The 15,626-nt window shown below is 43.6% G+C and overlaps 1 protein-coding gene across 3 annotated transcripts in view; it reads right to left on the bottom strand.

Annotated features, from left to right (window-relative positions):
* Positions 1–1,032: 1,032 nt before the first annotated feature.
* LOC118399567 (protein FAM83H) overlaps positions 1,033–15,626 on the bottom strand; it is a 41,122-nt gene continuing 26,528 nt past the window's right edge. Inside the window, exons 5-14 of one of the 3 annotated variants that reach the window (XR_008072904.1) lie at positions 12,740–12,904; positions 12,154–12,278; positions 11,625–12,026; positions 11,074–11,211; positions 10,613–10,861; positions 9,794–10,418; positions 8,725–9,691; positions 8,039–8,547; positions 6,270–7,245; positions 1,033–6,217 (exon numbers count right to left, since the gene is read on the bottom strand). Coding sequence is in view for 1 of the 3 variants with exons in the window: in XM_035795745.2 (XP_035651638.1) it covers positions 7,225–7,245; positions 8,039–8,547; positions 8,725–9,691; positions 9,794–10,418; positions 10,613–10,861; positions 11,074–11,211; positions 11,625–12,026; positions 12,154–12,278; positions 12,740–12,904 (3,201 nt within the window). In the remaining 2 variants the exon portion in view is untranslated. Of the gene's footprint in view, positions 7,246–8,038; positions 8,548–8,724; positions 9,692–9,793; positions 10,419–10,612; positions 10,862–11,073; positions 11,212–11,624; positions 12,027–12,153; positions 12,279–12,739; positions 12,905–15,626 lie in introns of all 3 variants that reach the window. The other 2 variants (XR_008072905.1, XM_035795745.2) reach the window with 2 other exon arrangements.

The raw sequence follows: 15,626 nt of genomic DNA, 5'->3' as shown, positions 1-15,626 counted from the left end.
ACAATATATACTAATTCATCAAATGAACTAAAAGAATTGTAACCGGAGACGGGATACAACAGCTACCACAATACAGGGTAGAGAGCAGGAAAGATATCATGTTTAAATGTAGGCTTATTTATGCGAAACATGCACAAATGGCCGTCGTTTGGTAGCATGCTAGTGATACCAGGGGAGAGGAATGCCTAGGGGAGGCAATCCGAATCTCACGTTTTATAGCTGGTTAGGCTAACCTTCCTAGATGTGTTTATCTAGGGAAGAGACCCGTTTGTGTTTTAAATAGTTGAAGGACAAGTAGTGCCCGGTGGCCTTAATAACAACCATAGCAGGGATATATTGACAAGGTTAACACCGGAATACGGTGGCCAACACACACACACTAACTGTTGGGCTAAATAAGTACAAGACAAGGAAGCCTGATATCCTTATATAAAGGGATAGGTAGGGGAACCTGTCACACAGCCTTGTAGGGCGAATTTCGCACTCTGACCCACAGGTGACAGACTGACAGTACACACAACTCACACAGTTTAGTTTACGGGAGCAGCGCAGCAGTCAACATGCGCGACACAGCTAAACTAACTGCGAGAAGGATATTAGAGACAGTGCGTGGTCTGATTTACGGTTTTATATGTCATCCCACGCTGTCACGTCACCTGCGTGATTTAGTTGTTATTATTACTTAACCTGCGCGGAGTGCGAGGGATATAATCCATACTTTCAACTGTACTGACAGTCTGAAAGGTATGAAGTAGAACACACACACTACTACTACTACCAGTAGATGGCAGTACTTTTCATATTTAATGCTAGCTGGATGTTGCTCTGAAATGTTTTGTGTGTATACAGTATCATTGTTTGGCTGTGTTGAGTTTGTTAGCCTTTATACTCTGGGGCCCAGGACAGCTTGGCTGGTGTGTTTTACACCCTAATACACTATATCATACCATTCAGTCAGTGAATCTAAGTCAGCGCTCCCAAAGACACACACGTGTGTGTACGCTCACACAGACACATACACACCAGTCAGTGTCAGCTTTAGCCACATTAAGACTTTATTACAATATGTTTTTTTGTTAAACATGACATCATAAAATAAAATAGAGTTGTAAAAGAAAACATTTCCCTACTGTGCAAAATCCCTTTAATTCTGATATTCTGATTGTCTTACTACAGTCATTAATCATGTTAATAAAAAATGACACAAGACGTTATTTAACAGCCTGGTGATAGGCTATCATTTGTCACTTGTTACAGTATCAACAACAAACCCTTTTTATCTATACCAATATTTACACTAATATATCCCTTGTCGGTGTTGTAGAACTCGAGACCATCTCTCAGTGTCTGCTTTCCACCAGACACCGAGAGATGAATTTACCTTTCAGCAGGACAATAACCTAAAACCGAAGGTCAAATCTACACTGGAGTTGCTTACCAAGAAGATAGTGAATGTTCCTCGAGTCCATTCTCGAGACCACATATTGAGTGTTTCGGTCTTGTCTTGTACTCACTCTTGACTCTGTCTCAGACAGTTAGGTATCAAAATGTCTTCCCGAGACCAGCAGAGTAAAAAAATGAATAATTATCAGCTCCCATTCAGTCAGGGCATAAAACCACTTAGCCAGGTCAAATATATACAACTCTCCTTTCTTGAAACATTGATACAGTATCTTAAGAGTCTTTATACCTGTTATAGACATGTTGCGCAATGGTGAACCTATAGATCTTCAGTGTAACAGGTTAGTACAGTGGTGAACCTATTGGTCTTCAGTGTGTAACAGGTTAGTACAGTGGTGAACCTATTGGTCTTCAGTGTGTGACAGGTCAGTGCAGTGGGAACCTATAGGTCTTATGTATGTGACAGGTTCGTGATTCTGAAAGGACCGTAACACCGGCGCACTAATGTATGAGAGTACACTTTTTGTAAAACACAAAGGGCCAGTGGTCTAGTTGAGGGTATATGCAGGTATAAGCCATATACCCACTTTTGTTTTTGTGGGCATTGCTTCTACTTAAGTTTTAAGGCTCGATGGGGTGTGGTATATGGCCAGACATTTCAACTTATGATATCTACCAGTAAATGATAACTAAGGCAACAATGGGTACGCAAACCAGGTATTGAAAAAGTTAAGTCCTTATTGTTGGTTAGAAGGCTATTTGTCATCATGTGCTGCATCCGGGGTGTAGACATGGATGGGCCTGGGTGGACAGAGGCCCACTGTGGAGCCAGGCCCTGACAGATAATCAGATTAATGTGGTTAAAGCATTGTTGTGGCCTTAGACCGTCACAATTTGGTATTTTTTATTTTAAAAAAGTGTGATTTTGAGAGTGAACATCTGAAAAATGTATAGGAAAATATAGTACTTTCACACAGGATGCCTTTCCTTCGTTGGGTGGGCCATTTGGGAACTTTTGGGCAAAATTAGAGTATACCCACTTCTCCAGACACCACTGCATGGAAAGACAGCAGTCCCACACAGCATGATGTTAAAGGATAAGCAGTCCATAAACTCAGACATAATAAGCCAGTAGGTCCCAATCATAAGAACACAAAAACACAACCATAAGGCATTTCCCAATCAAAATGTACAACTATTACTTCCATTGCAAAACACATTTCATGTTTAGCAAACAAAGTAACCGGTGACCTAAAGTTTAAAGTGAAAATGACAGCGTTATAACTAGGGTTGCACGATATATCGGTGAACATATCGGAATCGGACGATATTAGCAAAAAATGGCAAAAACCATTTGTCAAAGCTACTGTGCATACTTATATAACGTAGTCATGACGTAATGACACCACATAAAATGTTGCCCTACACGTGCAACACAGCATTCCTAACCTAGCCCACAATGTCTGCTGTGTGGATCAAGCAGTCAACAAGTCCAGCAGTCATTTGAAAGAGTAAGAACATTTCAGCGAGACAACTCAAAGGCAAAATCCATTAAAGCCAAGATGATGGAATTCATTGCCCTTGACAATTTGCCGACTGGTTGAGCACCTGTACACACTACCAAGTGCATTATTTTTCAGATGTTGCCCTACCGGAGTTACACAGTAATAGCATCACTGCTATTAGCTTCACAACATACATACTATGGAACGCCGTTTGGGTCTTTGCGTGTCAAAAAAGATACAGTAGCACTGTCAAAGCCGTACAAAAAAAGTACACCGGCCATGAACGATGTGTTTACAATACCGCGTTGGTAATAAAGCATAACGTTCATTTGTTTGACCTTCTGGGGTAGCTAGCTTTAGCTATAAGAACTGTCTTATAAATTAGGGTTATTTGAGATGATGACACCTAGCTCTATAGTTAGTTAGCTAATTATAGCTACTGAAATAGATTTTTTTGCATCCATGAGCTAGCTAGCTTTTTTTATAACCAGCACTGTTGGTGCGCGAGACAACTTTACCAGCATCATAGCATACGTATTGATTAATCATTGTGACATATGAAATACGAGTGATAGTGTAATCAATGTGTAATAACTACGTAAAAACATTATGAATGCGTTCAATTATTATGTGATGTGCAGTCACATTCAGGTCCTGATTGGTAAACAAGCTTATTTGACACATCAAATACTGTTATTTGATGTGTATCTTTTTTGACACGCAAAGACCCAAACGTGTTCCATAGAAATCCTGGTTGAGAATGAAATGACTGAACAAATGAACAACGAAACAGCACAGCAAGTAAGTTAAGTAAATCGTTTTTGATTATGTTTTACTGGTAATGGGGACATACGTAAATGCCAACAGAATAACTTTCTGGTCAGTGTGGTGTGTGTGTGTGTGTGAATCTGTAACCTTTATTTAACTAGGCAAGTCAGTTAAGAACAAATCATTTTTTACAATGATGGCCCGGACGACGCTGGGCCAATTGTGCGATGCCCTATGGGATTCCCAATCACGGCCGGATGTGATACAGCCTGGAATCGAACCAGGGACTGTAGTGACGCCTCTTGCCGCGTCCATGTGTGTGTGTGTTAACTATTTAACTGTACTAGAATGCTTAAAAAGCGGCTAAAATGTTAAATATTAGTTATCGGTATCAGGTTTTTTGGCAAGAAAGATATTAGATATCGGTATGGCCAGAAATGTCATAGCGGTGCATCACTAGTTTTAACTACAAACAGACAATCATAATATCAGTAAAAAAAATATACAATTCTCACTTGACGCTACAAAACCAACTTTATAAGAGGTTTTAAAAATAGGTTCAATTTGACTCAACGTTCCATGATGCAGTTCAATGCATGATTCATGTAATTCACCAAAACATTTCTTGGTTGTTCAAAAAATATTGCTATCAGGTTGTAAATCACAGCTGACCTGGTACATTGTTTGCGGCATCCATTCGGGATGCACCGTTTCAGTTTCAATGACTCAATATTCTGGACAAGAACTGACAAATGTAACTAAGACTGAGAATGTCAATAGAATCTAACTAGTCGGTCATAACGTGGCTATAGGCTAGCGTATCAAGCTAAAAAATATGGAGCCTAACGTTAGCTAGCTGCTAGGAGGATGTCATGGAGTGGGTGAGTGACAGACGTTTCCCACCCATATCGTTTTTTCTGTGACTATACACAGCTGTGACTATATTACTATCATGGTCTTGACTTAAGTCTCGGAACCCCTTGTCTCCCTCCTGGTCTCGGTCTTAGCTTGCGAGTGGCGCAGCGGTCTAAGGCACTGCATCTCAGTGCAAGAGGTGTGACTACAGTCCCTGGTATGAATCCAGGCTGTATCACATCCGGCCATGATTGGGAGTCCCATAGTGCGGCACACAATTGGCCCAGCGTCGTCCGGGTTTGGCCGGGGTAGGCCGTAATTGTAAATAAGATTTTTTTCTTAACTGACTTGCCTAGTTAAATAAACGTCTCGGTTTTGAGAAGGACTCGATTTGTTACGGTCTAAATCTTGAAACAGTCACGCTTTAGGTGGTTTCGAACACAACACTAATTCATTATTCATAACTCTATTCCCTCACTAAGTATTTTTACAGAGTGTGTTCATGTACTTGGAAATATTATTTCCACTTCTGGTGTAGTGAACAGAGACAAACTGACAGACTCAAGGCGTGAAAGTTTTTATACTCTTGTATAAAATACAACATTTTAGAAATGCATCCTTCCTTCCTTCTTCCCTATGTTTCTTCATCAAAGATGTCTGACCTGACTTGACCGGATAGGTGAAGGTTTTGTGGTGGAAAAATCACTCAGACCCTATCCAACTCACTACGTTTTCAAGGTACCTGCATCCACACAGGGCTGCAACGAAGCAGTCTCAATCTCAATTTGTCTTCTAAGGTACTGGTGATTTAATTAATAAATACAAAATTGTAAAGACCTGCAAGCCATATACACAGTATCTAATTCTCTTACCCTGTTGGTCCATCTCTTTCCATCTCCTTTCCCAGCTAGCACATAAAATTCTGAGAACAATATGTTTCTTAGAGCTTGGTGAGAGTGTGGTTGTCCTATGGTTATTTTGCATTCAAACTTCAAACACATTTCTTGGAATGGTGCAGGATACCCAGCTAGCACATAAGGTTCTGAGATCCATGTTTCTTAGGTGGAATTTCAGTGCTTAAGTGTAAAGTTTTCCGCAGGTTTCCTCATGGTTCTATTTAAAGTAATGTTTTCATAATGTTCAGAGAACATTAAGAAACAACAATCTTCTGTGGGAATTTCAGTACCTCAGCATAACGTTTTCTGCAGGTTTCCTCATTGTTATATTTAACGTCATGCTCTAAGAACATTAAGAAAACTTTCCATAAAAAACACAAGAAAACATTAATAGCTTTCAAAGATCATTCTAAGAATGTTATTTAAAAACGTATACATTCAGCATCAACAAAAGTATTTTAAACCTCATAGCTAGAGAACATAAGATCATAGGTTTGAATCTCACTGACGCCATACCACAATGAAAAAATACATGTGTTTGCATGATTGAAACATGTTCTCAGAACGTTATTTAATTACCTTCAAATAATTAATCATTTCCGTTCGCAAAACATTAATAAAACCTCCCAAGAAAACCTTCAGGGAACCGCAGTAAAATGTTCTCAGAACCTCCCTGCAACTTAAAAACCTTCAAGAAAGCACAGTAAAACGTCCTCAGAACCTCCCTGCAACTTAAAAACCTTCAAGGAAGCACAGTAAAACGTCCTCAGAACCTCCCTGCAACTTAAAAACCTTCAAGAAAGCACAGTAAAACGTCCTCAGAACCTCCCTGCAACTTAAAAACCTTCAAGGAAGCACAGTAAAACGTCCTCAGAACCTCCCTGCAACTTAAAAACCTTCAAGGAAGCACAGTAAAACGTCCTCAGAACCTCCCTGCAACTTAAAAATGTTCTCAGAACAGGCAAAATGTTCACTTCCGTTCTCAGAATGTTTAAAAGATGTTCAGTTTTACCAGTCAGGAAACGTATAGCTTTGTTCTGAGAACCAATGGAAAACAAAAAACGTACATTCCCACAACTTCCAAGGAACCAAATGTGCTAGCTGGGTTAATCTGTATTTTTCCTCTCTCCCTCTATCATTTTCTCTCTCTCCCTCTCTGCTGTCTTTAGTGTGGAGACTGGTTAATAATAGTTCTCTGGGTTCGACGAGACGTGGCGCTCCGTTGGCACAGTGTAAACCCAGACATACTTTCAGCATTACCAGTTTCCACACACACAGACACACACACACATACATACATACGACTGGCACAGGGAGTGTGCTGTTCTGTACAGGCATGTTTGATGGCTGGGCATGTGTTCAGTTGCTTTCTTGCAGTAAAACATGCACACACAACACACTTTCTCTCACACATACACTCTCTCTCACTCTAGGCGTGGACAAAGGATTGTGGTGAATCGGTGAAAAGTTGTCCCATGAAGTCCATATAAGGCAAAAACCAACCAGACAACGTTTGCCTAATATGGGTACTGTTTCATCTCATGTTTCATAGTCAGTCTTTTAAAGGTTTAGTACAGTATCGTCTGATCATCCGCGAAGACTGCAGTCTGAAGTCACAGGAGGTATCTGCTGTTCTTGTGTTCAGTGTGTTCTCCCTCTCTCTCTGGTCTTCTGATGATGTGTTTGGCACATATATTGCTGAATGTGAACGATGTGTGTGTGTGCATGTTGGTGTGTGTTTGCACGTCCTCCACACACACACTCAGCTTCCAGTCAATGTGTTCCTCAGCCATCTTTAGTTATCCCAGGTTATTCCCCATCTGTTAACAGAACATCAGGAATGACAGTGAGTGGAATACGATCTGATTCACTCTCTCATACCCCCCCTTTCCCTCCCTCATCCTCCATTTTCTCCTGTCATCCCTACCTCTCTTATCCACTCATCCCTATCTCTCCTCTCCACTCATCCCTACCTCTCCTTTCCACTCATCCATACCTCTCCTCTCCACTCATCCCTACCTCTCCTTTCCACTCATCCCTACCTCTCCTCTCCACTCATCCCTACCTCTCCTCTCCACTCATCACCCCCTCCTCCCCCCTTGGTATCAGCTTTCAGTGTGAAAGATCTCTTTAGGTACTAATGTGCTTCATTGTTCACATGGTTTTAATGGTAACTTCAGTGGTAACTTAATTAAGAGCCAAACTAATGTCCCTATGACATCATATCCACAAAATTAAAACTCGCTGAGTCTGTGCACTATGTATAAATATCCTAAACATTTTTTGTTGCAAATCCTTATCAAAGTATCGGGAAACAAAATAAATAAAATGTTGAGTCACATCTTTAAATAGTAGCATCAAATATATATTTCACATTAAGGGCTATAATTCATAACATGTAAATGTCTCTTCTATTTAGTCAAGGGTCTGCTAAATGTAATTTATTATTGTTAATATATTATTTTACCTCCTGGACATAACCAGTAAAGGTGTGTATTTACTCCTCTCTACACTTTCCCTATCCTCCTCCTCTCCCTCTAACTCCTCCTCTCTTTCCACTCTCCTGTAGCCCTCCTCCTCCCTGCAAACCTCCTGTCTGCTACGGTAGAGTACCTCAAAGCGGCTGTAGACCTTCTTGTCCTTCCTCATGCTCTCGATCCTCTTCAGGAGGCTATCTCTCTCCTGAGGGTTGGTCTGGGGCCTCTGGAAGCGGTTCTTTTTAAGCGTTGGCTCCCTCTCCAGCCCTCCTTTCTCCCCTGCTACGTCTACGTCCTTCTCCCCTCCAGCCTCCTCTCCTCCTCCTCGCTCCAGACGGTTCTTCTGGCTGTTGGCAGAGATCTGTTCCAGGATGACCTTGGTGTCGTCTCTCAGGTTGCTACTGAACAGAACTGAGCCACTGGAGCTCTGGTACCGAGACAGACCTGTTGTTTTGGACGCAGCTTTGTGATTGGCTGCGGAGGTGGCATAGTCTGTGGCTTTAGCGTCGGCGGAGGAGCTCAGGTTTTTAGCGGCGATCACAGGCTCCTCTGAGCTTTCCGGCACAGTTCTCATGGTCTTTTCGTCTCCGTTGGATGCCGATGTCGCACCACCGGAGCTCTTCTTGTCCTTGGGTCCCAGTAAACCTTTGAATGAATTAATGTTTTAATTCATAATTGAACAAATTAATTAATTAAAACCTTTATTGCTCTGAAGGGAATTTGCTGTATACATCATGAGCACAGCAATTACATTTTAAAAATTAAAACCCAGTAAACATGGACGTAACAATCCGTGACAGACACACAGACAGTACAACATACCTTTGAGTCTTTGGGTCTGCTTCTTGAGGAAGTCTAGGGGCTTAGTGTCGGCCTTTCCCTCCCCTCCCAGGGTGTTGAGGGAGGTGTTGGAGCCCAGGTTCTTGTGGAGCCCCTCCTTAGACTCGGTCTGTGACATACTGGACGAGCTTTTGGAGCGAGACTTCTTCAGCTCGCTTTTCTCCGCGTCTGTGGCGTCCGTTGTTAGCATTTCCTCATCACAGGAGACGTGGCGTGGGTTGGAGCTCTTGAACGGCTTCAGAGTGTCCCTCTTGAAGATCTTCGGAGAAGGGAATGGCTTTAGAATCTTACCGAGCTCTTTCCTCTGTGACTCCGAGCTGCTGTCTTTTCTCTGTGCTGTGGTAGAAGCGGCAGGCTCTGAGATTTTGAAACTTGAGGTTTGAGGTTTACATTTTAGCTCTGGTGTGGCTGCGACTTGTGGTTTCTTTGGGGCAGGCTCTGGAGCAGTCACGAGAAATGAGGGGACTTTGGGGACCGAGGTGATGGCGGTCGTGCTGGAAGAAGGAGTGTCTGGAAGGTCTGGTTTCTTCTGAGGAGGTTCTTTTATCACAGCCTCTTTAGATGCGTTCCTCTTAGCAGCCAGCTCCATGAAGTACTGCAGTCTATTGGAAGGGTTGTTCATGTTAAATGACTGGGGTTTGGGGGGATCTGCAGATGCTGGGGTGTCTTTCGTGGTGTCCACCTCGGCCAGGGGGTTCTTAGACACCTCTCTGCTGGCTGAGGTTACTTTGGGGGGCTCTTTCTTTGGCTCAGCCTTCTCTTTCAACCAAGCCTCTTTCTTTTCTTTCTCTTTCTCCTTCTCTTCTTTCTCCTTCTCTCTCTCGTTCTCCTCTGCCTTCTTCCTCCACTCAAAGGGTTCCCGGGTCAAGGAGCGTCGCTTCTCCAGGATCTGTTGGACGATGGAAGTGGTGCGGAGCGAGTCGGAATTCTCGTCCTCCTCGTTGGCCACCTGCATCAAATCAAATTAAACTTTATTCGTATGGCACATTTCAAAGCAAGGTTGCAATTCAATGTTAAAAAAACCTCAGATGATATGAAAGGTAATAAAGACCTTCATGCCCAGGCCTCCCATGTGGGTCTCCGTCTTGGAGGAGGAAAAGATGAGGGAGGAGCGCAGCCGGGAACTCCTCTGGAGCATCGGGTTGACCCGCATCCGGACCGTCTCGTGTGTGGAGATCGAGACCTCCCCCGGAGCCTCCCTCGACGACGGCATCTCCACGTCTGTCCCCACCTCCCTCCCCCCCACCGCCCGCTCTTTCTCTCTCTCTTTCTCCCACTCTGTGGTCCATCGGTCAGCCCTGTCCTTCCCCATGCTCTCAGGCATGAAGGGCTTGCTGTAGTGCAGCGGTCGGATATCCGGTCTAGGCTTGGAAGGGACATTCGGAGGCTCTCTTGCCTCATGGGCGTACGATTTCCCATCAGACTCAGGGTCTTGGAAAGCATCAGGGCCCAGAGGTTGGAGCAGCCCCTCCTCTCCTGTGTCCCCGTAGGCGCTGAGGTAGGAGTTGATCCTCCAGCTGCGGAGGCCCTGTCTGACGTTGGGGTCCTGGTCGTGGTCTGCCTCCGCTGGGACGGGGAACACCTGCTTCTCTGGGGGGTGCGGATGGGTGGGGGACGACAGGCAGGCATAGGGCTGGCCCACCGTCGGCCTCTTGTGGCCACTGCCACCTCCGTACCTAGACAAAAGAGAAGGTGTTACATTAGTATAGACACATTTTGAGGGTCGTGGTTGATACTTACACATGAACCTTATTGAAACATTGTGTGCGTATCACTAAAAGTTTAATTTAAGAACTCTAGTGGGAGCAGTCAACAATGAACAGACATTACTGATTATTCTCCAGTCCAGTGGACTGTCTCTACCACGTACCTTCCCCCTGCTGGTGGATGTCCCGGGTCATGTTTCAGGTCCTCAGAGGAGAAGTAGTCTCTGCCGTAGCCCTCTGGACCAGGAGGTTCCTCATAGGGGTAGCCTGAGTCAGAGTACTGGTCCAGTGCTGGTCTGTTCCTCAGCCTGTCGTAGTGTCCATGGCCTGAGCCAGGTCCTTCTAGCCCCGACCCAGGTCCTAACCCAGGTCCCTCACCACCCTGGTAGTAGTGGCTGGACTGGCTCTGCTCCCTGGAATACAAACATAAATCATCATCAGCAGCAGAATCATCATCCTCATCATCAGAATAACGATCATAAAAACCCAACATGCTTTACGTATCACAGATCATTTTTTAAAAGACTTGGGCCAAGAGTTTTGCCTGACCTGATCACAATATTAAGTCAAGCTGACAAAGACAACATAAACTAACTAACTAACAAATGAACTAACTAACTAGTACCTGTGGTAGTGCTGCTCTGTCTCATCCAGGTTGTTCATAACTCTGTGCTTCATGTACTGTCTGGACGAGGAGTAGCTCTCCTGGGTTCCCTCTGTGTAGCTGTGCCTCTTATAGTCACTGGCGCTTATCTCCATCTGCCTGGGAACACAGGAAACACAAACAAAACCCTTGGTAACAGAGGACACATAAAACATGTAATACAATAAGTTAACTGTTTATGGGTGAAGTTCCCCAGAAATCGGTTGAATACTTATGATTGACTTTGGTACTCTATTCCAAGTATACACTCTTAGAAAAGGGTTCTTTGGCTGTCCCCATAGGAGAACCCTTTGAAAAACCCCTTTGGGTTCCATGTAGAACCCTTTCCACAGTGATTGCTACATGGAACCAAAAAGGGTTCTACCTGTAACCAAAAAAGGTTCTACCTGGAACCGAAAAGGGTTCTCCTACAGCCAAAGAACCCCTTTGAAACCCTTTTTTCTAAGAGTGTAGTGAATTATAGGGTTCTACATAAAATCTAGTTTTACATAAATATACGTGCACCATCCCACCTGGAGACCATGGAGCGGCTCTGCTGCATCCTGAACTGCTGTGACACTGCAAACTTCCCAAGATTCAGTCCTCCTGGGTCTATGGTATGTCGGAACATGTCATCTCTTCGGAACGCAGAACGCTCGGAATCTCCTCCTCCGAAAGGGTAGGCCGGAAGTTCGGGGGTGTGTCGTTGGAAACCCAGAGGGTTTCGCAGGGACTGGGTCCGCTTCAAGCCAAACTGGTTACCATAGTAACTGCTGCTGCTGCTGTCAGAGGAGAAAGGCACTAGGGCGTGGTCAACAGTGAGGGGCTGTGATTGAGCGAACAGGATGCGGAACTCCTCGTCAAAGGTGGTGACCAGTTCTCCCAGGAAGAGATGAGCGATGCAGCGATGCAGCTTCTCATAGGACCACATGAAACTACAGGAAACAGGATATGACACGTTAACTTCTGCGACTAAAGAAGTATCTGATATCTGTTCTATCTGGTGTGTTTCGATGCTCAACTATAGTTGAGTGTTGAAATCTGTTATATTTCTATGTTCACCTGTAGTTTCCACTGAGCACGGCCCTGCAGTCAGCCAATAGAAAGCGGTTTTTCACCTGTCCTTTAAATGACTTCCCTGTCCGACAGAAATAGGTCACTCCCGCCACCGTCCGCACACGCATCATCTGCAACACACACACAAAATAGTTATTCAGAGTCACAAGGGGTTAATGAATGATGTTATTCTTTAGTGAGTTCTATGGGTGAATCAAACCAGTTTGTCCGCTCTGTTGAGATTTATGTAACCAAGCTCAGGTGTAGTCAGTTAGACATCATGTAAATATGTAGGTAAATAAATGACCTTACTGCTATGAGACAGTGGCCTGCTGCCAGTCAACACAGAAACACTGGAATACTATCTGTTAGACTGTCGGCTTAAACCATGTGTTTTTCAAACTATTAATAACTACTGTTATTTTTTTAGCCCTGTGCTGTTTGTGCTGGTGCTGGGATGGATCAAACCCCTGCACACCCAGTAGGCTTTCAGGAACAGCATTAACCTGAGTTATGGGAAAAACTGAGTTAAGGCATGGAGAGTCACCCCGCTTAAAATAGTTCAATCTAGGCAAAAAACATAGAGACTCACGTGGACAAGGTCCAAGTTGACCTTACAGTTGATCACCATGGAGACGAAGTGATGGGCATTCTGTTCGTCCAATAGAATGTATACGGGGACTTGACGCGCCGCAGCATCCAGCAAGTCAGAAAACAGATCCACGTCTGTAAACATGTCCATCACCACAGCGATGACCTAGCAACGCCCAATGAGAGAGGGGGAAATATCACATTAACCAATTAGAAACTAGAAAATATCACATCAGGTTTAGGATTATTTCATTTAGTTGGACATGAAACACACACACACACAGAAAGAGGGGGAGGACAGTAACAGAGACATGGCCAGTCTGATTAACAGGTTTGTCAACCGTGTTGACATTTAGACACACACACACACACACAGAAAAGTAATTGTATTCTTTTGGTTGAGCGCAAGTCATTCATGTTCAGAGACAGGGTGTGGTGGATAAGCAGGGCAAAGCAGAGCGGGGGCAGACTGACTGGCAGAGTTTAAAACAACAGCGTCCATAACTGACAAATAATCATGAACATAACTCTATCTGCAACACTGGATCCCTGTCTGAGTAAAAAATAACATAATAGATATTCAACAGGATGGGAATGCTATCGCGTTAACGGTGTGTTGATGGGTGGACTGAGGTGAGAAGGCCTGGGTCTGGGAATCTGTAACTGTCAGTTGAACTCCACCCCTCACTGCTGGAACATACACTACCAGTCAACATTTTTACAACACCTACTCATTCAAGGGTTTTTCTTTATTTTTACTATTTTCTACATTGTAGAATAGTGAAGACATAACACATATGGAATCATGTAGTAACCAAAAAAGTATTAAACAAATCAAAATATATTTGATATTCTTCAAAGAGCCACCCTTTGCCTTGACAGCTTTGCACACTCTTGGAATTCTCTCAACCAGCTTCATGAGGTAGCCACCTGGAATGCATTTCAATTAACAGGTATAACTTCTTAAAAGTTGATTTGTGGAATTTATTTCCTTCTTATTGCATTTGAGCCAATCAGTTGTGTTGTAACATATAGTAGAGTTGGTATACAGAAGATAGCCCTATTTGGTTAAAATAAAGTCCATATTATGGCAAGAACAACTCAAATAAGCAAAGAGAAACGACAGTCCATCATTACTTTAAGATATGAAGATCAATCAATACGGAACATTTCAAGAGGTTTGAAAGTTTCTTCAAGTGCAGTCGCAAAAACCATCAAGTGCTATGATGAAACTGTCTCTCCTGCGGAATGGAAGACCCAGAGTCACCTTTGCTGCAGAGGATACATTCATTAGAGTTACCAGCCTCAGAAATGGCATCCCAAATAAATGCTTCATAAAGTTCAATTAACAGACACATCTCAACATCGACTGTTCAGAGGAGACTGTGTGAATCAGGCATTCATGGTCGAATTGCTGCAAAGAAACCACTACTAAAGGACACCAATAAGAAGAAGAGACTTGCTTGGGCCAAGAAACACGAGCAATGGACATTAGACCGGTGGAAATTGGTCCTTTGGTCTGGAGTCCAAATCTGCGATTTTTGGTTCCAACAGCCGTATTTTTGTGAGACGCGGTATGGGTAATTCCCACCGTAAAGCATGGAGGAGGGGGTGTTATGGTGTGGGGGTGCTTTGCTGATGACACTGTCTATGATTTATTTAGAATTCAGGGCACACTTAACCAGCATGGCTACCACAGCATTCTGCAGCGATACGCCATCCCATCTGGTTTGGGCTTAGTGGGACTATCATTTGTTTTTCAACAGGACAATGACCCACACACCTCCAGCCTGTGTAAGTACTATTTTACCAAGGAGAGTGATGGATTGCTGCATCAGATTACCTGGCCTCCACAATCCCCTGACCTCAACCAAATTGAGATGGTTTGGGATGAGTCGGACCGCAGAGTGAAGGAAAAGCAGCCAACAAGTGCTCAGCATATGTGGGAATTCATTCAAGACTGTTGGAAAAGCATTCCTAGTTGGGAAAATGCCAAGATTGTGCAAAGCTGTCATCAAGGCAAAGGGTGGCTATTTGAAGAATATCAAATATCAAATATATTTTGATTTGTTTAATACTTGGTTACTTCATGATTCCATATGTTATTTCATAGTTTTGATGTCTTCACTATTATTCTACAATGTAGAAAATAGTAAAAAATTAAGAAAAACCCTTGAATGAGTAGGTGTGTCCAAACTTTTGACTGGTACTGTATGCAAAATGTGTGTAAAATGTTTATGTAACAAAAAACCTTTGTCCTCAAAAGAAGATGCGAGATGGTGGAGGTGTAAGTCGCTCTGGATAAGAGCGTCTATTAAAATGTGGGTGTGCATCTGGGTGTGTGGGTGTGTGGGTGAGTGGAAGGGTTGTTTTGTAGCCTATAGTGTGGTGATTAGCTGTCTGATGAGTGTGCATGTGTTTTGTAAACTTCCACACACACCTAGAGCTATAGGTAACCATAGTAACCAGTTACGTTATAGCCCTGCCCACTGGATCAAAAGCTGGCTGTAGTTTACTCAGCCGCAGCACTGTGACTCACCTGCAGCCTGCTAGTCAAGACTTCTAGCCTACGGCTAATGAGTAGGTGTTCTAAAACATTTGACCGGTAGTGTATGTGGGCAAGACAAAGGAGCTTATCGCGGACTAAAGGAAACAGAGGGCTGAGCACGCCCACATTAACATCGACGGGGCTGTAGTGGAGCAAGTCGAGAGCTTCAAGTTCCTCGGTGTCGACATCGCTAAGGACCCATCATCATGGTCCAAACACCCTAACACAGTCGTGAGGAGGGCACGACAATGCCTCTTCCCCCTCAGGAGGCTGAAAAGATTTGGCATGGGCCCTCAAATCCTCATTGAGAGCAGCTTGACTAGCTGCATCACCACTTGGT

The sequence above is a fragment of the Oncorhynchus keta genome, chromosome 20 (assembly GCF_023373465.1).
Source record: "Oncorhynchus keta strain PuntledgeMale-10-30-2019 chromosome 20, Oket_V2, whole genome shotgun sequence".
Lineage (NCBI taxonomy): Eukaryota > Metazoa > Chordata > Actinopteri > Salmoniformes > Salmonidae > Oncorhynchus > Oncorhynchus keta.
Note: the sequence above shows the minus strand (reverse complement) of the source record. Positions and strands in the feature narration are given on the sequence as shown.